This window comes from Neophocaena asiaeorientalis, unplaced genomic scaffold (genome assembly GCF_003031525.2).
Source record: "Neophocaena asiaeorientalis asiaeorientalis breed wild unplaced genomic scaffold, Neophocaena_asiaeorientalis_V1.1 scaffold69, whole genome shotgun sequence".
NCBI lineage: Eukaryota > Metazoa > Chordata > Mammalia > Artiodactyla > Phocoenidae > Neophocaena > Neophocaena asiaeorientalis.
Window position 1 is genome coordinate 5,698,307 of NW_020174373.1, and position 22,118 is coordinate 5,720,424.

General features: G+C 48.4%; 1 protein-coding gene across 1 annotated transcript in view; it reads left to right on the forward strand.

Moving 5' to 3' along the window:
- TBL1X (transducin beta like 1 X-linked) overlaps window positions 1-22,118 on the forward strand; it is a 145,840-nt gene that overhangs the window by 86,446 nt on the left and 37,276 nt on the right. Inside the window, 1 exon segment of the mRNA XM_024756279.1 lies at window positions 4,892-5,010. Coding sequence (XP_024612047.1) covers window positions 4,953-5,010 — 58 coding nt within the window. The 5' untranslated portion in view covers window positions 4,892-4,952.

Here is a 22,118-nt window from a genome sequence, read left to right on the forward strand (position 1 = left end):
GTTTATTTATTATACATGAAATTATACAGAAAATCCCTGATTTTAAAAAATCCGTAATTTTATTCTAACATCTGTCTCTGGAAATTGAGCTCTTGTCTTGGAGAAAAGAGGATAGGTAACTTTTTTTCCCAACCTTATGTAGATCTTGGCGAAATTTGTCTAAAGCAGTAGCTTTTGCCAAGTGAAGATCAGCCGTTTTACTCATTTGAGTCAAAATAGTGATGTTGACCCAGTAAAATGACAGCAGCCACCTTCAAGCACTTTGCTCAGAGGTACCGCAGTTAGACACCAGTTAATTGTTGGTTTCTCTTGATTTTGCTGTAATCAAACCCAAAGCGTTGGAGTGTATTGAATGTTGCTGTGGTTTATGGTCGGTTTAAAGAATGTTCTCTGGTGTGTATTGAATAGTCTCACAATATATATGCACATTTCAGTTCACTGGTCACTGTAAATCCTTTTTTTGGAACTAGTTAGGTTTTAGAAGAAATAGTCATTTAAGAAATTTAAGCCATTTAATTTAAGGTGTTTTATTGGTGGGGGGGACTTTGATCCAATTATTAGATCAGTTTTTTTGTTTGTTTTTTTGCGGTACGCGGGCCTCTCACTGTTGTGGCCTCTCCCGTTGCGGAGCACAGGCTCCGGACGCGCAGGCTCAGCGGCCATGGCCCACGGGCCCAGCCGCTTCGCGGCATGTGGGATCCTCCCAGACCGGGGCACGAACCCGTGTCCCCTGCATCGGCAGGCGGACTCTCAACCACTGCGCCACCAGGGAAGCCCGTGATTTTTGATGTTAGTGCAAAAAGATTACAGCTCACTGAAGGCTCAGATTTTGGTTAGCATTTTTTAGCAATAAATTTTTTAATTAGGGTATATAGCTTTTTTTAGACATAATAGTGTTGCACACTTAATAGACTACAGTATAGTGTAAACCTCTTACATGCACTGGGGAATCAGAAAAAAATCCTGTGACTCACTTTATTGCTGTGGTCTGGAACTGAACCACAATACCTCCAGGTGTGCCTATGTTGAGGTGGACCAGTCAGTAGAAACACATGACACTCTTGTGGACCAAATGGTATGACATCCCTGGTTCTATCGCAGGCCGGGGATGGTTTTTGTTTTCTTTCCTCTGCTGTTTACAAATCAAAAATCCTTTAAGAAGTTAACACCATATTGGGGAAAACACTCTGATCCTTGGATTCTAACTTAAAATTTCAGAGAGAAGATGAATCTGGGATCAGAAAGTAGAGAGCTAGAGCTTAAACAGAAATTTTCTTAGTTGGGAAAAAGGCTAATGCATAAAGAAAAACAGAGGAACGGGCTAACAGAAGTCGTCCATAATCCCCCGTCCCTTGAGGATCTTAAATTCTCTTGCTCCAGAGTCCTGTGCTAACGCTTGTGCAGACACTTCTAATATATATTACAGACACTTGTGGGCTGGGGAACGTGAACCAGGCTTTGGGTGCAGGGTGCCGTCCGTACGTATCCAAATACTTTCTCCTTAGAAAACGAAGATCTGTATGCTGAAAGACAAAAATCAGCACTTTCCTTATGAAAATGTGATTTTGTGGAAAGATTTTACATAGACTATTTGAAAAAGCCATGCCCTTATGGTGCATTTTAAAGGATCCTTTTTAGTAGCGTGGCCGTTTCATTAAGCAATGTCTATGAGCTAGCTCCACGGTGTCTTACAATTTTATAAATGGAATTCATTTCAAACACAAAATGCTTAGTTTTCCTGTATAACAGTTGTTCTCAGCCAGCAGCAGTTTAGCAATTTGTAATATTAGGCAATGTCTGGGGGTGTTTTTGATCATCACAGCCGTAGGGGATGGAGGGGAGGTTGTGCTGGCGTCTAGTCTAGTGAGAAGAGGCCAGGGATGCTGCTAAACATCCTACAGTGTGCAGAGTGTTCTCATAACAGAGAATCGTCTGGCCCCGAGTCAAACTCCCTGAGGCTGAGAGACCCTGTTGGTTAGATTAGATTTCACTGTTTATAAGTACTCAAAATGGCAATAAAAGAAAAGGGAGTTAGGGGTGGTGTCTGAGTCCATTCAGGCTGCTATAACACAGTACCATAAACTGGACAGCCTAAACAACAAACATTTATTTCCCACAGTTCTGGAGACTGGAAGTCCAGCATTCAAGGCACCAGCAGATTCGGTATTTGGTGAGGGCCAGATACCACCATCTTCCCTTCATGTAAGGTTTTTTTTTTTTTTTTTTTTTTTTTTGGGTTTGAGGGCCTCTCACTGTTGTGGCATCTCCCGCCGCGGAGCACAGGCTCATAAGGTTTACACTGTACTGTAGTCTATTAAGTGTGCAACAGTGTGTTCTTACATGGCAGAAAGAGGGAGAACTCTCTGGGGTCTCTTTCTATAAGGGCACTAACCCATTCATGAGGGCTCCACCCTCATGACCTAATCACATCCCACTGGCGCCACCATTTACCATTTACCATTTACCATAGAGAGAACCTGCAACTGAATTCCTCATGAGAACTGAGTCTCCGTCATTACTGCCACTCAGGGTCATCAAAAGTCTCTTTAGAGCCACACTATTCTGCAGTGCACATCTCTGTTATTATTTGTTCTGTCCCTTGAGCCGTGTTTTATTTTTTCACCTGTATATGCTCTGATTTCATAGCTTTTTATTTAGTCTCAGATATCTTCCTAATGCCATCCTCCGTGTGAGCTCCCCAGAGTTCAAGCAGACGTCTCAGGACACATGTATATTCTGACCGTCAAATTTTCTTTCCAGTGTCTACAGAAGTGCAGAAATACCACCTAATTAAGTGAAGAAGATAAGTATTTTTGCATGACAAAATTCTGGTAACTACAAATTAAAATCTTGTTAAGACGGCAAAGTGAGAACTGGAGTGTCCCAAGAGGCCACTGTATCAGTTACCTGCTGCTGCATAACAAATGGCCACAAATTCAGCAGCTGGAAGCAACACGTTTATTCTCTCACAGTTTCCCAGGGTTGGGAGAGTGGGCACGTGCGGGGCTCCTCTGCGCAGGGTCTCGGGAGGCTGCGGCCACGTGGTGGCTGGGCTGCATCCTTATTTATCCTGGGAAGGGAAGGGTCTTCTTGCAAGCCCGCGCTGTTGGCAGAGCTCAGTTCTCTTGTGGTTGTACGATTGAGGTGCACAGCTTCCTAAAGACTGCCCTTGGTTCCCTGGGCGGCTCGTGTGAAGGCCGGCAGGAGAGTCTTTCTCTAGTCCAGTAAGAGCCTTATACGATGTAATGTAACAATTATAGGAGTGACCTCCGGCCATCCTTGCCGTATAACCTAACCAGGGTGTGGCATCCATCTCCTTTGACGTATTCTGTGTGGTAAAAGGGAGTCATAGGTCCTGCCCACACTGGAGGGCAGGGGATTATATCAGGTGGGACTCATTGGGGGGGCCATCGTGTGGTGTGTCCGTTACGACAACCTTTAATTCAAATCCTCCCAACTTGAAATGTGTGTTTTGTCCTTTTATCTTGTTCTAAACAAATGGAAATTTAATTGTAATTCAATAATGAAAGATTGCCACCATAAAGCTGCCTGAAAACATACAGCATGGACTCTGAAGACAGTTCCCAAACAGCCTGAAATGTTCAGTATCGGTGACATAATTGAAGGAAGTTGTGGCCCTTCTTGGCCACTGCTGTTTGGAGTGAATGCTCTTACACACGTGTGAATTCTGCTCTATCTGTGGGTAAAAGAGTTCTATTTGAGTGACTTCTGTCCTCTTTGGGCCAGGGCGCTCATAGGTCTGACTTAGGACTGTGAAGAAAATAAGGCTCTTTCTTCTTGTCTGCCTCAGACACAGAGGCTTCCGAAGTTCTCATCATCCACTCACTCCTCCCCCAGGTTTCTACGTGCCTTCCCGTACTGCGGTCTCGGCCAGACTGATGCGGCCAGTTCTGTGGCAAAACACAAACGATGTAGGTTCTCTCTGTGTCCGTGGGCTGGCTTCCTGACACCTGGCCTCTGTATAGAAGTCATGTCAGGGTGACACATACGCTGACGTAGCTCCGCACTGGTGTGTGTCTGCCTTCTCAGGGCCACGTGCACCCTGTAGGTTCAGTGACGGTCACGTTCATCACTGAACTTCTATCAGTGGAAGGTGTTACGATTAATCGCTGCTTCAGAGCCACGGGTATTTTCCAGACCATATGGTCGCCCTGCCTGGGGGTGTCGACGTGCCTGCTGGCCTACCCGGTCGTCTTCCCCATCTGTCTAGGGAAGGGCGGCATCGAAGGCAGCCGCGTCTGTCCCACTGTGCGTCGGGATTCCATTCAAACTCGCTGTCAGCTGCGTTGTGATCATAATGCACACTTTAGTGAATAAAAAATCAGTGTTTGGGGGCTTCCCTGGTGGCGCAGAGGTTGAGAGTCCGCCTGCCGATGCAGGGGACACGGGTTCGTGCCCCGGTCCGGGAAGATCCCACGTGCCGCGGAGCGGCTGGGCCCGTGAGCCATGGCCGCTGAGCCTGCGCGTCCAGAACCTGTGCTCTGCAACGAGAGAGGCCACAACAGTGAGAGGCCCGCGTACAGCCCCCCAAAAAAAAAAATCAGTGTTTGTTCTCATTTTCTGTGGCCCCTGAGTTTGTCTCCATTAGTGGTTTCTATATGAGTCCATCCGCGCATTTATAAAATACACCAACTCATCTTTTTTGGGAAAACTTTCCCCTGTATGAATGTGTCTATATATACACGCACAAACACACACACACACCAATATAAAATCTTTATGTAATCACAGAATACAACACGGATCAGGCCTTAATTACCTTCACATGTGCAACATCCTGAGTATTATATTTTTAATCATCTCAAAAAGAATGCAGTAAAAAAAGACTACCAGCAGTGTTTCAAAGCTCTCTTCCGCTTTCTCCTCTCAGCATCCTCACAGAAGGTGGCCCCCGCTTCGTAAAGACCTCATCGCCGCGAGGTGAGGCTAAGATGAGCATAACCAGTGACGAGGTGAACTTTCTGGTGTATCGCTATCTCCAGGAGTCAGGTAAGACGGAGGCTTCCTGTGCGTAGGAAATCATCTTCCACATGCCAAGTGCAAGGCGAGCAGCCATGCAGTGGTCGAACGCTCAGGCTATAGAAAAAGAAGAGCTCAGAACACTCTTGTGCAGAGGATTACAGGGGGGAGGAGAAGGTTCTGGGGCCTTCCCATTCCAGGGGCGGGATGAGGCAGTATGTTCTTCTTTCCCCTGACGTTTCTGTTCACGTGAAATCAGATTGGAATTAAGATCAAGAGCAGTTGTGATAGATACGGTGAGGGGCGGGAGTGATTTGGGGTTCTTGGCGCCCAGCACAGGGAGGGCATTTATAGGCTGGTGTACACATACGGTGTGTATATGTGGGGGTGGGGTGATTTGGGTTCTTGGCGCCCAGCACAGGGAGGGCATTTATGGGCTGGTGTACACATATGGTATGTATATATGGTGGTGGGGTGATTTGGGGTTCTTGGCACCCAGCATAGGGAGGGCATTTATGGGCTGGTGTACACGTATGGTGTGTATATATGGGGGTGGGGTGATTTGGGTTCTTGGCGCCCAGCACAGGGAGGGCATTTATGGGCTGGTATATACATATGGTGTGTATATATGGGGGTGGGGTGATTTGGGGTTCTTGGACCCCAGCACAGGGAGAACATTTATGGGCTGGTGTACACATATGGTATGTATATGTGGCGGTGGGGTGATTTGGGGTTCTTGGCGCCCAGCACAGGGAGGGCATTTCTGGGCTGGTGTACACATATGGTGTGTATATATGGGGGTGGGGTGATTTGGGGTTCCTGGCCCCCAGCACAGGGAGAGCATTTATGGGCTGGTGTGTACATATGGTGTATTTATATGGGGGTGGGGTGATTTGGTGGGGTGGCTTGAACAGAAATATATCGTCTCAGTGTTCTGCAGGGCAGCGGTCTCAAAGCAAGGTGTCAGCTGGCGTGGTTCCTTCTGAGGGCTGTGACGGAGTCTGTCCCAGCCTCTCTCCCAGCCTCTGGTGCTTTCCCGGCTGTCTTCGGCTCTCCTTGGCTTGTAGGCGCATCATCCCCTGATGCGTACCTGCGCCTTCGCGTGGCATTCTCCCTCTGTGCATGTACCTCTCTGTCTAAATTTGTCAGGTTTCTCCTTTTGTAAGGACACGGTCATATTGAATTCGGGGCTCGTGGTGTTCCAGTACGACCTCATCTTAACTAATTACATCTGCAGTAAGCCTTTTTCCAAATAACGTCACATTCTGAGGAGTACTGGGGGGTAGGACTTCAACATATGAATTTGAGGGGACAGTTCAACCTATAACAGTTTGCTCTGCACACATTTAAGCTTTATACACTTGGTGTCATGTTTTATATATTCTGCAACTTGATTTTTCAAGAAGGAAGCCAATTCCCAGGTCCCGCTTGCCAGAAACACACGTGCTAGGACTCAGGGTGAACCAACTGTGGGCCCCTGGGACGGGCTCTTTCAGGGTCAGCCCAGAAGGGTGCGATAGGCAGGCCTTGAAGGCAAACCAAATGGCTCGATTCTTATTCTTGAACACATTATTTACCCATTGGAAAAATGGTTACCCTGGGGCTTCCCTGGTGGCGCAGTGGTTAAGAATCCACCTGCCAGTGCAGGGGACATGGGTTTGAGCCCTGGTCCGGGAAGATCCAACATGCCACAGAGGAACTAAGCACGTGCGCCACAACTATTGAGCCTGCACTCTAGAGCCACGAGCCACAACTACTGAGCCTGCGTGCTGCAACTACTGAAGCCCACAGCACCTAGAGCCGGTGCTCTGCAACAAGAGAAGCCACCGCAGTGAGAAGCCCGCGCACCACGAGGAAGAGCCGCCCCCATTCTCCGCAACTAGAGAAAAGCCTGCTCAGAGCAACAAAGACCCAAATGTAGCCAAAAAATTAAATAAATAAATTAGGAAAAAAAAAAAAAGGTTATCCTGGGCAAAAGGGATGAAATACATCGGGCATGTAGCATGTTATAAATAAACCTCTCCCCACCCAAGCCTGGATCTCTCTTTCTGCTAGCGACCCCAGCTAGAATTAGTCATGGAAAGTACACGTTCTTTCTACATATACGCTCGAACATTTGGATAAGCTTTTGCCAGAACATAGTATAAAAAATGGATAAGCAAAACAAAATAGGCACTGCCTCACCCCTGTAAATCAGGGAAATCACCACCACTGCTCTGATACCTCAGAACTTAACCAGGGAATCTCTCAGCTGGAGTACAAGTGTTCCCCTAGCACTGATCTGATAGATTCCCAGAAATGATTGCAAGTGAAAATTCCATGTACCACACCCTGTCTCCCTGTAGATTTCCAGCATGGAATTTGGGATTCTTTCCTTTTAGAAACACCTCCTCCCAAAGATAGGATGAAGGTCAAAGCACAGTCAAAATGTGTAAACAAATCACGGGCTAAAATTCCCGCCCCTCTGTCTGTGCACATCAGGGTAAATAAAGGGTGTGAGAGAAAGCTTTTGTGTAACCCAGAGAAAGGTTTCTCCCGGTGGTTGGGTGGTTGGTTCGTAGGGCCGTGGGGCAAGAGCGTTGCTGACCTCTTTGAGTAAACACAGAAATCTCCATTCCTCCCCCAGAAAGGCGAAACTTCCTTTTTTGGTGTCTGTTTACATTTGTCTCACATTTGTTGATAAAGTTTCTGTAACCAGGCAACTGAGACAGAGACTTGGGAGACAGCAATGTATAGAATTTCATCAATGCTGATTGCATGTAACGTGTCCGCTGAACTGCTGTCCTAATTTGTCAGACTCCCTAGAGAAAGTCCCATAGGTTTAGTGAGGAGTTAAGAGATGACTCTGTTCCTCTGACAACTGACTCGAGTTCCCCACGAGGACATGCCCCAAAGGAGAAATGCCTAATGTGTAAGTGTTCATTTTGGGGTTGTTGTACATGTTTATCTCAAATCTCAAGCTTTGGTTAAGCATATGTTTATTGAGCACCCACCAAGTGCCAAGAGCACCTTCTCCTTGGCCTGTTAATGTCTCCTTTCTAATTTAAAAAAAAAAAAAAGAAAAAGAAAAGAAAGAAAAAGGTCTCTTGGTTAAGTATCTGTGCTCTCTCTCCTTTATCACCATCAAATGCATTAAAGCTAAGTCCTGTATTGTGACAAGTGATTCATTCCTCAACCCCTCCCAGCGTGGCTTCTGTACTAGAGGTTGAAAGTTCTCTGTTGTGACGTCTTCAGTAATCTTCATCCTCAGGTTGTGTGTAGAAGAAAGTGGGTGTGGAGGAGGACGGAGATGGTAGATGGTGAGGACCCCGCAGTGAGGCGGACCCCTGGTTCTCTGGTAGATCTGCTCATCACCTCACAACCAGGAATAGACTCAGAGTTCCACCCCCCCCCCTCGAGGGACAAGTTCCCTGCAACCACGGGCACTCCTGGTCCTGCGGCCTGAGCTGATGCAGAGAGTCCTGCACTAAACGTATCACGTATCAGGTAGGATGCTTTCGGCTGCAAGTAAGATAACCGACAGAACATTCATCCCCCCAGATAGCAGGAAGGCAGGGCATTGAAATGATACTTTCCTGAAAGTGTTGTGCGAATCCACATCTCATCTCCGCAAACTCAGGAAAGAATCTTGAAAATGGACTTGTTTTGTGTTTCTGCCCTCAAGAGGCAGAATTCGTGTCATCTGGGACTCTTCCCTGACCTTCACCCAGCTGTATATATATTCCACAGCCTTTTACTTAAAGGCTTGCTGTCACTGTTCATTGTCTGAAGCAAGGGCCATGCCCGTAGAAAGCGCTCCCTAAATACTGTTGATTTGTGACATCTCCCAGTCGCGCTTCATGGCAGCCTGATAAGCGAAGCTGGTTAGTTAGTAAGCAAGGCTTTTCAACTCAGCACGAGGAGATTTTGACCAGCTCTGGCACCAGAGTGGCTCGGTTGGTTTTTGCATGAGTTACCGGTAGTCCAGTTTTGAGGGCTAGGAGCCCGTTGGCCTCTGCCTTACAGGGGTTAGTCGTGTGGTCAGATCTGCCATCTGGGCAATTTTTAAGAAGCAGATTGTGGCAGAGCGTCTTTGCCCCGCAGCCCATAAGTTCGCTTCACGATCCGAGCACAGGCTCACTGCCCAGCACGCACAGAAGCCAGTACTGTGCCACCACCTTTTGAGAGAAGAAGGAGGTCTTTTGTGAGGTCAACCTGCCAGGACACAAGGGGCAGGACTCACATCTGTCTCCCTGATCCAGGGTTTGGGGCAAAACTCAAAGGGTTGGGGGAGTTTTGAACTTGGAACCTGACTGGCTAGTCTCCAGTCAGCCCCTACAAGCTCCTCGCACTGCTGGAAGCCAGGTTTTCCTTACTGAAGGGTCTCTCGATTCATGAAGGGCTCTGGTGGCAACATTTCTATTCTCTGAGTTCCACAGACTGAAGATTCTTGGTTCCAGGGTCATCCTGGAGATGGGTTCTCGTCTTGTGCTGACACAGGGCTGTCTCTGTAAAACAACTCCAGGTTCGATCAGTGAACAGCCTGTTTAAGAAGGCCAAGCCTCTCTGAGCTGCTCGGTGTTTTCCGTGTTCTTTCAGTGTGGATGCGTGTCAGCCTGCCTGGGCTTCTGCGAGCAGCCCCTCCAAACGCTGGGCGAACTGTGAGTTCCTCCCCGCTGCCCTTTGTGAATGCAGTAGCGGAGCCCGGCGTCGGTATGAGAAGTGAGGACATCCGATAAGTGAGTCTCTGTAGGCGTATTAAACATTTCCTCTGGGGCCTCATCCTCAAATCTAAATTCTAAAGAAAAATTGTTCTCCCAGATCCAGTTGGGCAGGGACCCAGTGGACGCTAGCGTTGGTGGCAGGCAGCTCTTCACACAACCAGGGGGGTTACCCGCCGGGAGTTGCCAAGGCTCTGGTGAAGGAGCTGAATGAATGGGTTTGGAGATCTGTCACGAACAGACGGATGGAGGGAAAGATGGTCTCATATGGAGCTGGGTCATGTCACCATTAATTCTGGAAAGGAGAGAAGGTCTGGGGGTTTGGGGCCAGATTCTCCATGACGTTAAACGATGCCAAGACCTTTTTCTCATTCATCTCAGTTGGCAGCCTTGGAGAAGACAGACATGACCTTTCCTTGTTAGATGTGGCTGCTTCTCCCCTCCCCACCCTCATCTGTACCATCTTTTTCTTTTTTTCTTTCTTTTTTTTTTTTTTTAATGTAAGGTATAATTTTCATGCCATAAAATTCACCCTTTTTGGAGTACAGATTTGCAGTGTTTGCCAAACGTTTACCTTTGGGTAACCACCAGCACAATCAAGATACGGAACAGCTCCATCACCCCAAAAAGTCCCCTGTGGCCCTTCCCCCCACTGCAGCCCCTGGCAAGCACCTCTCTGCTTCCTGTCCCTGTAGTTTTGCCTCTGCAAGAATGTCTTAGGAGTGGAATCTCCCAGCAGGGAGCCTTGACGGTCTGGCCTCTCTCGGTGCGTTTGATGTTCGTTCACACGGGTGCATACATCAGTAGTTCCTTCTTTATGGCTACGTCATATTCCATTTTAGGGATGCAGGGCGGTTAGTCCTTTGTCCTGTGTGAGAACATTGGAGTTGTCCCCAGGTTTTGACGATTACAGCTAAGGCCGCTACAAACGTTTGCTTACAGGCTTTTGTTGTACGTGGGTTTTCACTTCTCTTGGGTTGGTATCTGGGAGTGGGATTGCTTGGCCGTGTGACAAGTGTGGGTTTAGTTTATCAGAAGCCACCCCATCCTCTTCTGTCTCACTCGGCAGCGGGCACTTCACAACCATCAGTGGTTTTATAGGTTTGATTCTAGTTGTAGAGCTAATTGGTTCCTGGGGCGCAGGACATGTTGGAAAGTAAGTAAAAGGACACTGTCCCCCGCAGATATATCTACAGGATACTGAAGAAGTTTTACGCTTCCTCTCAGGGTTTAAAATTAGCCTTCGTGAGCCTCTACCGGGGTCACGGTTTCCCCAGATCTGCTGAGTGAGAGAACATCCGCCCGTGCACACCGGCTCCTCCTTAAGCAGGCACCTTTCTGCGGGAAACTAGGAAACTCTGCAGCCTGGCCAGCCCTCCAGTGGGTAAGACTGAGCCTGTGGGCAGGACATATGTCCATCTGGGCCGGCTTCCAGGTAGATAGCAGGATTCCTGCCGGCAGGGCCCCAGGTAGGGCAGATGCTAAAAGTTTCCATGCGTTGATTTGACTACACACCCAAGGTATTAACGTCACTGAAACTTAGGGAAGTGTTTCTCTACTGTGAGTTTTGTGACTGACATTTGCACACCAGGAAGAACAGACAGAGGCTTAATCAAAACCACTTGACGACTGTGGTGGTAACTATAACAGTGACCAAGGAACACAAGTGAGAAGTTGTTTCCCTAATGTTTTGCTAGGTGTGGGTGTGCTACCAGGCTGCGTGTCCCCAGTGGCTGGTTTTTTTTTTAACATTTTAGACGGTAAGAGGAGCTTATCATTATGATAGATGGTAGAAATTCATTTATCATATATCACAAATCAGCAGGATGGTGAACTTCTTTCTTCATTGTAGAGATTTAAAGACTTCCCAGTAGGATTGAAAGCTCCTCATACGCTGGAATTCACTTTCTGATCTGTCATGATTCGTGGTCGAGAGGCCAATCTTTCACACATATGTTTTGCCTATATTAGCATTGCCGTAGGTGCCTTATTCTGAGAGGAACATCAGTGGTTTTCAAAAGTAAAAGTCTGGGGCTTCCTTGGTGGCGCAGTGGTTGGGAGTCCGCCTGCCAATGCAGGGGACGCAGGTTCGTGCCCCGGTCCGGGAGGATCCCACATGCCGCGGAGTGGCTGGGCCCGTGAGCCACGGCCGCTGAGCCTGCGCGTCCGGAGCCTGTGCTCCACAACGGGAGAGGCCACAACAGTGAGAGGCCCGTGTACCACAAAAAAAAAAAGTAAAAGTCTGCACCCCAGACAGGTACCATTTTCCTAAAGAGCCAACGATACCTGCACTCATATGACTGGCCAGGTAGAATCAACCATGTTTCCTTTGATTTACATAATGTACACGGATATTACATAATATACACAGTTATGTTACATAGCATCCTTGCACATAAGGAAGAGCGGGAAATACTGTGTAGCCAGGCTCTAAAGGTTGTAAACGGAACTGAGATGATATTTCTCATTCACTTCATGGAGCTTCTGTTAGGAGAGAAATAACACACATCTGACTGCGAGGGTGAAGAGGTCCCCTCTGAAAAAGCCCCAGGTGACTTGGGGCCTGTGAACGAGTGGGTCTTAATCCAGCCATTCCGGATTCAAGGAGGGTTCCTGGGAGTTTCGGTCCAGCAGTAGAGCAGACACTTCTCTGAGGCCATTGACACTCTGAGCGGGGAGCTGTCAGTCATGTCAGAAATCACCGATACCCTTCTGCCGGCCTCTGGTTTAATTATATTAGAATCTCTGCTCAACTAAAGATGGAGCAGTTTGCATTAAGTGTCCTGTCTGTCCCCAGCTGCTCATCTCAGATTTGTGAGCTGCTGTAGTAAGGAGGGGTGATGTCTTGGAGAACCGAATGGAAAAGATGAGCTTCAGCCTTGAGGGGGCAGTAAAATGTTCCTTAAAAAAATCACAGTGAGGGGCTTCCCTGGTGGCGCAGTGGGTGAGAGTCCGCCTGCCAATGCAGGGGACACGGGTTGGTGCCCCGGTCTGGGAAGATCCCACATGCCGCAGAGCGGCTGGGCCCGTGAGCCATGGCCGCTGAGCCTGCGCGTCCGGAGCCTGTGCTCCGCAACGGGAGAGGCCACAACAGTGAGAGGTCCGCATACCACAAAAAAAAAAAAAAGAAAAAATCACAGTGGGGGCTTCCCTGGTGGCGCAGTGGTTGGGAATCTGCCTGCCGATGCAGGGGACACGGGTTCGAGCCCCGGTCTGGGAGGATCCCACGCTGCGGAGCGACTAGGCCCATGAGCCACAACTGCTGAGCCTGCGCGTCTGGAGCCTGTGAGCCACAACTACTGAGCCTGCGCGTCAGGAGCCCGTGCTCCGCAACAGGAGAGGCCGCAACAGTGAGAGGCCCGCACACCGCAATGAAGAGTGGCTCCCGCTCGCCGCATCTGGAGAAAGCCCTCGCACAGAAACGACCCAACATAGCCAAAAAAAAAAAAAAAATCACAGTGGAAGCAACCCAGTGTCCATGGACGGATGAGAGGGAAACACAGCGTGGTGCCTCCATTCAGTGGGATGTTACCCGGCCCTACGAAGCAAGGGAACTCGGACCCGTGCTCCCACGGGGATGGACCTTGAGGGCCCTGCACTCAGTGACGTAAGCCAGTCCCCAAAGGCAGACCCTGCGCAATTCCACTCACACGAGGTCCCTGGAGGAGTCATGCCCACACCGACGGAAAGGTGGGTGCCGGCAGGTGAAGGAGGGAAGGGGGAGTTCGTGTGGGACGGGGATAGAGTCTCCGCTTGGGAAGAGGAACCGGTTCTGCAGATGTGGACGGTGAAGGTGGTCGCACAGCAGTGTGAATGTGCTTCGTGCCACTGAGCTGGACACTTCACATAGGTAAAGCGGTGCCTTTAAATCATGTATATTTTAACCACAGCTTTTAAATAAATCACAGTATTATAGGTAAGTTTTGTGTACAGAGTATTTCAGAGTTTGGAAAATATGTCTCAGAAGGAAGATAAGAAACCACTTAAATTCCCCAGTAGCGTTATTAACACTGAAAGGCGCTTTAATAGAACTGTACCGCATTTGGGGTGAGTCCTTGGCACACATAGCGTCACTTTTAAGCTAGGTTGGTATCCTACAAAAATCTGGTTTTTTTTTAAAAATAATACTGAAAACAGCATTTTTTGCAATAGCAGGATACTGGGGATTGCCCAGATGTCTGTGATTGGCTTAACAGATTGTGATATGTCCGTATCCCAGAGTCCCACTCAGCAATAAGTGGGAACGAATTATTGATACATGACACAGCCTGGGTGAGTCTCCAAGGAGATGTGCTGGAAACAACAAGCCATCGTCAAAGACCGCAGACTATATGGTTCCTTTTGTAGAGCACTCTGAAAATGGCAAGCCTGCAGAGATGGCTGCTGGGCGTCAGGTGGCTGGTCCACCTGCACAGGGCTGCTTTGGGGGAGTTCCTTCGTGCTGATGAAAGAGCTCTGCGTCTTGACCGCAGAGGTGATCACACATGGACACGGGATAAAATTATACACGCCACGTGTGTAGGTGACACGCACACGCACAGGTCAGAAATGGCGAAACCTGGAGAAGGTTTGCAGTCAGGTGACCAGTCAGTTGGACGTAACTTCTCGGTTTTGATATTGTCCTAAGGCGAGATAAGATGTCACCATTGGGGGAGGCTGGCTGAAAGGCACACAGGACTCCAGTATTTTCACAACTTCCCATCAGTCCATGATAATCTTGAAATTATTAAACAAAAAAATTAAACAGCAGTGATAATTTTGCACTTCCATGGTCTGCAGAGCTGTGTGTGTGTGTGTGTGTGTGTGTGTGTGTGTGAGAGAGAGAGAGAGAGAAAGAGCGAGAGAGAGAGGGGTCAGTAATACAACCGAGGCCGAGACATTTGAATTAGAATTTGCAGGGTATTAGCCATTGTGTAGGCCTAGGTTATTTTTTGTTGTTGTTGTTTTCGGTACATAGACCTCTCACTGCTGTGGCCTCTCCCGTTGCGGAGCACAGGCTCCGGACACACAGGCTCAGCGGCCATGGCTCACGGGCCCAGCCGCTCCGCGGCACGTGGGATCTTCCCGGACCGGGGCACGAACCCGCGTCCCCTGCATCGGCAGGCGGACTCTCAACCACTGCACCACCAGGGAAGCCCCTAGGCCTAGGTTTTGATGGGGTGTCTGTTTTACTTGGATTCCACTAATAGCTGTATTAACTAAGAAGTGGATAGCCACACTCACCTTCTGGGGCTTTTGGAAACAGAAAAAATAATGAAAGGTCATCTGAAGGTGAGCAGCAGTCGTCACGTATACATAGCACAAGTTTTTGCTTCCTTGGGAACTCAGCAAACTCAGTTGTGCATCGTATGCCGTGCTCACCTGGCCATCTCCTCCTGGTACTTGTCATGAGAAGCAGTTCTGCGTTTGATTGGGACCATAGGTACTGAACGGGCTGTATTTTTACGGGGAGGATAAAAGTCTATGCAGTGTTCCCCACCCCTTTTCCAGTGTTGTACGAGGTTTTTAAATATCCCCTCATGGTCTTTAGCTTGAAGAATTCTATTAGGTGGGCAGAGTAGAGGGTCTTAATCTCTGGAGATACTCTGGATGGCCACAGGAGCGTGCATTATCAAAAGACTGTCAGCCTCTCCTGGCAGTCAGGAAAGAGCCAGGGTTTCTCAGCCTCAGCACTGTTGACATTTGGGGCGGGTTGTTCTTTGCCGGTGGCTGTCTGGCATTGTAGGTTGTTAAACCGCATCCCTGGTCCCCACCCACTGGATGACAGCAACGCTTCCCCACCCTCCTGTGTTACAGCCCAAAATGTCTCCACTTTGCCAAATGTCCCCTGGAGGGCAGAATCATCTCCAGTTGGGAACCACTGATACACATCCTTGAGTTGTGGGATGTTTCTTCTTCCAGTTAGTTTTTATTGGAAAGTGGAGTCGTAATGGGATTCTCATTTTCTCGCTCTTTATCATCTTGGGCTGCATTTTGATTCCTTCTGCTGCAGAACTCAAGTAGACTTCAACAGTGAGCATAATGCAGTCCCTGTTTTTATTAAATTTTTCCAGGGTATTTTTCCGCTCGAGGAAGAGGGAAGTCTGCCAGAACCATTCTCTAGCAGATAATAAAATAATTGGGAGTAGCAGTCTTCAGTCTGGGTTTTGTTTTTGGTTTGGGGGGGCGCTTTGGACTCCCAGTGAGGAGTTTAGATAACCAGGAAAAGGGTGTTCCTCTTAATATTTTTGAATAATTGCATCTCCAAAAATGATTAAGCGGCATTGCCCTCTGTAATCCCAGCAGCTGACAAATCACCCGGTAGGCTCCGCTGTGTTTCCTGGGACCGTGGAACGACTTCTTATGCAAGACACGTTTCCCCAGATTCGGGAAGTCATTTTAATGGTTCAACTATCTTAATTTAAACACAAGTTCAGGGCTTATTGTTCAGCTGAGTCTCTAAAAATATTTTTGACTGCAGTGGCTCTTTTACATTGCTAATGTTGTCCCTATTTAGAAGGAGAATCTTCATGAAACGGTAAAGACAGGCATTTCTCTGAGGTAATGGTAGCCTTTGCTTTAGAAATCATAAAGGAAAATACTAGTTTCATTAAATAATAAATCAGGAAGACCTGAATAGTTTGTCCATATGAGTAGAGGACGAAAGTACCTTTAAAATCATGTGAGGGAATTCCCTGGCCGTCCAGTGGTTAGGATTCGGTGCTTTCACTGCCGCGACCCGGGTTCAATCCCTGGTCGGGGAACTAAGATCCCACAAGCTGCCCGACCAAAATTAAAAAAAAAATAAAAATAAAATAAAATCATGTAAAGCAGTAATGTCTCATGTCCTCATGTCTTGCAGTAGATGGAAGCAGTGCCTTTTAGGTGGTTTGTGGGCTGCGCCCCCTAGAGCACCCTCAGGCTCTATGGTTTGCTAGAAAGATTCACAGAATTTAGTAACTGTCACACTCAGTGGATTACAGCACAAGATACAGATTATAATGTACTGCATGGTGCTCTCCCTGAAGTAGATGCAGGTGAATTGTGTGAGGCCATGCCTGTGTTAAGTAGCCTGTTGTGGAACCCTTCCACATTGTATATCCGTGTGTCCGAGCGTCACAGCGTACACATTGGTATATGTCAGTTATACCTCAGGAAGGCTGGAGAGAAAAGGTACAGCTCAATCAAAGTCAATCCTGTGTGTCTCCATTTCTGTTATGTTCCTCTTAATTGTAGTATAATTGGGTTTATATTTTGTTTGTTCAAATGTCTTGTTTATGCAACATCTGATAGTGCCCTTTATTTTGAATTGATAGGTTCCATTTTTCTCCATTAAAATTTAATCAAGGGGCTTCCCTGGTGGCACAGTGGTTAAGAATCCATCTGCCAATGCAGGGGACACGGGTTCAAGCCCTGGTCCGGGAAGATCCCACATGCCGCGGAGCCACTAAGCCTGTGTGCCACCAACTACTGAGCCCACGTGCCACAACTACTGAGTCCGTGTGCCACAGCTACTAAAGCCTGCGTGCCTAGAGCCCGTGCTCCACAACAAAAGAAGCCACCGCAATGAGAAGCCCGCGCACATCAACGAAGAGTAGCCCCTGCAATTACAATGAGCCAAGGGAAAAGGTGCATGGGGTCCAGTCCAGGAGAACCAGGTACACGCTTTGCAGGTGTCCTCCCCTGGTGGAGCGACCTGATGGCACCTAATTCTCCCAGCAGCATGTACGATGACACACGCGGTGTGGCTAACCACCCAAGCTTTGGTGTCCAGGTTTATATCAGAGGGCAATCATGTGGGCCTGCAGCACCTGCTGAGGGGGACAGGAGAACCTGGACAGACCCTGGGTGTGTCCATCCTGCCCCAGTCCAGTCCAGGTTGTGGTTGCATATCTGTCACTTATGCATTTGTGAGTATGCGTCTACCTCACTTTTAAAAAAATCACTTAAAAAAATGTAGGGGTGGATAAGTAGCTGGAGAATATGATGCCCACGCCTCTTATGTAGAAAAGAGTAAAGCACCCCCAGGAGAGCTTTGTGGCATCACTAATGTACACTTCTCCTCCAGCAAAGCCTGCCCACGTTCCCTTTGCAGAGCACAGTCTGCACAGGGCCTGAGCCTCCCCTTACGCTGTGTGCGGGTGTCGGGAAGAGCCTGTACTATGAGAATCGTCTCATCACAGACCCTCTTGTGGTGCTGGTTGCCAGCGAGCTCCTATTCGTTCAGAAAGAGTGTTTTCCTAAACTGCTCTTTGAGTTTGATGATAACCGCTTAGAGTAGCAAAACGGAACCGTGGAGAAGTTGCCTTTTTATGTCCCAGATGTTCACAATCATCCCATTTCCTGTGCAGTTTGGGTTGTGCAATCTTTTCTAAGTTTACTGCTCTCATTTGTGTGTGTGTAAAAGCTCGGATTCAAGACTTGCCATTCTTTGTGCTCATTAATTTGTCGGGGGGGGCGGTGGGGGGAAGCAATTAGAATAAAAACCACTTGAAAATCAGTTGAGTGTTTATAAGTTACAGTTGTTTAAATATGTGTCTTGCTCAATATAGCCAAGCAGTTTCCCTTGGTATTGCCATCAGAGAGAGGTTAGATGCTGTCGAAGATGCCCTTAAGTCTTATTATACCGTAGTTTCCTACTTTAAACGTTAGTGATGGTATGAAAAAACCTAAGACGGTTCCTGTTTCCTTTTTTTAGCTAAGACGAAATAACCACTTACCAAGGTGCCTGTTTCCAAAGTTCATACACCATTACATTTAAGATCCACCTGCTCTGAAATTCTAATGTGACTTTAAAAGTGTCCGGCTTTGATGTATTTTATTTCCTGCCAATTTCATTTCCCTTCTTCCTTCCAGACTGAAGAGCCAGGCATCTGGACTGTCAGACACAACACTGTCCTTTTTCTCCCAAGTTTCTATATGTTGCTCTACTGATGTCTCCACCACCCACTTCTTAAATGCCATTGTCCCCAAGGTGACATCCTTTTCTTTCTCTCCCGTGTCTATGTGGCCAGTGTGCTGTTCCTTCTGCAAGTCTAGGTGTCCATCCCTAACCTCTCTGATCCCCCAGTCTTGGGGTCCATCCCTAAGCTAACTGATCCCCCAGTCTAGGTGTTCATCCCTGACCTCTCTGATCCCCCAGTCTGGGGGTCCATCCCTAGCCTCTCTACTCAACCCCAGTCTAGGTGTCCATCCCTAACCTCTCTGATTCCCCAGTGTGGGGGTCCATCCCTAACCCCTCTGATCCCCCTGTCTTGTAATCTACCTCCAGCCGCTCTGTTGCCTTCCACACTGCTGTTTTGGCTGTATATCTCCCAAGCATTCTTTAACATAATTCCACACTTAATACCATTGCCATTTCCTGACCACTGTCCCTCCCCGGCAAAGAAAAACTTCCTCTGTCCCATAATCGTGTCGCGGTTTAATATGAAAACATCAGAATCCTGTTCAAGTATTCCTTCTCCATAATATCTTTCCTCCTTGTCTCCATCAGCTGGGTACTCCCCGTATCTTGTCAGTGCCACATCTTCCCCCATTGTCACTGCTTTGCCTTAGCGACAGTGGTGCCCATTTATCGAGCACATGCTGTGTGCCAGGCATGATTCTAAGTACTTGACCAATAAAACCATTACCCCTAAGAAGGAGGTACATCGGCCGCTATCGTTGACAGATGAGAAACCCAAGGCGTTGAGAAGGTAGCCACTTGCCCAGGTCACGCTGCCAGGAAGTCGTAGAGGTAGGATTCACAGCAGGCCATCTAGCTCTGGAACCTTACACTTAAGTGATTTTTCTTGACTCTTTTTTTTTTTTTTTAATTTGTTTATTTTTGGCTGCCTTGGGTCTTTGTTGCTGCGCGCGGGCTTTCTCTAGTTACGGCGAGCAGGGGCTACTCTTGGTTGCGGTGCGCGGGCTTCTCGTCGCAGTTGCTTTTCTTGTTGCGGAGCATGGGCTCTAGGCATGCGGGCTTCAGTAGCTGTGGCTCGCGGGCTCTAGAGCACAGGCTCAGTAGTTGTGGCGCACGGGCTTCGTTGCTCCGCGGCGTGAGGGAACTTCCCGGACCAGGGCTCGAATCCGTGTCCCCTGCATTGGCAGGTGGATTCTTAACCACTGCGCCACCAGGGAAGCCCTTTCTTGACTCTTAATGTGGTGAAATTGTTGATTTATCTTTCGACATTAAAGCCTGCATTCCTGGAATAAACCCCACTTGTCCTCTTCATATATATCACTGAATTCCATTTGTGCTGTGTCTGGAATATTTGAGTGTATTTTACCAAGAGAAGTTAGGCTGTGGTGTTCCTTTTTGGATTTCTTCATCGTGTTTGGATCTTAGGGTTATAGTGGCCTCATAAAACAAGTTGAGGGATCAGAAGAAACTGCTTTCCTAAGCACCTGTTGGTCCCATCACCTAGTTTAGGTCTCTCCCCTGGATTAGTCGGAGGAATCTTTCTGTAAAAGATAGTATTTTCATCTCTGTCACAACCAGTCATTTCTGTCTTTGTAGTGCGAAAGCAGCCACCAAAAATACATAGACATGGGCTTCCCTGGTGGCGCAGTGGTTGAGAGTCCGCCTGCCGATGCAGGGGACACGGGTTCGTGCCCCATTCCGGGAAGATCCCACATGCCGCGGAGCGGCTGGGCCCGTGAGCCATGGCCGCTGAACCTGCGCGTCCGGAGCCTGTGCTCCGCAACGGGAGAGGCCACAACAGTGAGAGGCCCACGTACCGCAAAAAAAAAAAAAAAAAATACATAGACACATGAGAGTAGCTGTGTTTCAGTAAAACTTTATTTGCAAAAACAGGCAAGGGAACAGATTTGGCTCAGAGGATATAATTTGCAGACTCCTGTCCAAGCCTACTAATGGAATGTAGGAGTTTCTTCCCATCCAGGGAACCTGGACGCCCCCACTGCCCCCATGTGTGTATAGTGAGTATTGATGACTTCCTTGTCCTTTGGACACTTCTGTTGCCCTCCTCTGTCTACACATGTATTTCCCATCCTCAGTTCTCTTGTACTGTCTGCATCATTTTTGCATATACCTAAAAGTATTTTGTTAACATTTATCCTTAAGTTGAAGCAGTTACTTTATCCTAAATTTTCAAGTACATCTATTAATTGTACTTGCATGATGCACATTAAGGTAAATAACTTTGATTTTAAAAGATTTGCCCCTGTGCGACGTAAAATTGTTTTAGGTACTGTCAGAGGTATGGATGCCCTCCGGGAATCCTTGACATGCACGAATAAAGCAGTTGTCGTGGTTTGCAGGTCTCTACGTGTCTCTCGCTGGCTTGTCTGTTGAGTGGTGGCACTGCCCTAGGTGCTGGGGTTGGAAGGACAGATGGGAGGGGGAAGTCTTTTCCTCCCCACCTAGGGAGTGTCACAGATATTAAAGAGGCGTGTGACACAGAGGCTGATAAAAGTGAGGTTGGAGGAGTTCGCAGAGGACCACAGGGCAGGGTGCAGAGAGCAGGAGGCACTTGAGCTAGAACTCTTCAGGCAAAGGAGGACCGAGAGCATTTCAACCAAACCCGAGAGCCAGAGTTCGTGCCGGGAGGCTCAGCAAAGCCCCGCGTGTTTATGGAGGAGGAACCATCTGGGCGAGGGGAACAAAGGATACGGGACGGGAGGGGAAGGAAGGAAGTACTGGGACGCTGGGGCAGCAGCACAGGAAGGCCAGGCTGTCCAGTGGGAAGCCACTGATTAGTCTTTGAAAGTAGATCTGGAGGCCGTGTGTGTAAGTCAGGGATGACTCGCAGTGAAAACAGAGACTCAACCAAAATGGTGACCGTTGAGATCAATTAGCAGCCGGGGGAAATGCTCATATTGTGTTAGGTTACAAAGAACACGGGTGCGGAATTCTAGGACCACAAGAGTTACACGTAAAAATTACTTTGCATAGGGCAAGCGGACTGGAGGAGATCCCCAGTGTGAGAACAGCACTTGTGTCGAGCATATAATGCTTGACTTATTCCCTCTCTCCTCCAACTTGGTTTCTCTGTTTTCCCCCCAAGTCCTATGTTAATTGTAGTTTTTAACCGTGCCGTCCGTTGTAAATCTCCAGTTTGGCAGTCGTGCTCGACTTTCCCAGTCAACGAATAGCAGAATTCACGAGGGTTCAAAGCTGTTGCGGCGACCGTGCCAGAAGGAGCGGGCTCCGAGCGAGGCTTCTCCGAGTGGCGGCCGGAAGCGGGAGCTGAGGTCTGGGTGAGCTTGTGGGGGCAGGCGGCCGCCTCCCCAGCGCCCCTCGCGGAGCTGCCGCCCCCCCCGGCCAGCTGTGGCCCCAGGAGGAAGTAGCACCCTTGGCTTACAACCTGACTCGTGCTCTCTCCTCCTGGAGGCCTCCCAGGTTTAGCGGATGTTACAAGTCTTGGCAGGGGTGCGAGGTCTGCAACAGCCAGCAGCCCAAGCTGATCTCTGCCACCACCCTTGGGGGCCAGGCCAGATGTTAGAAGTGAAACC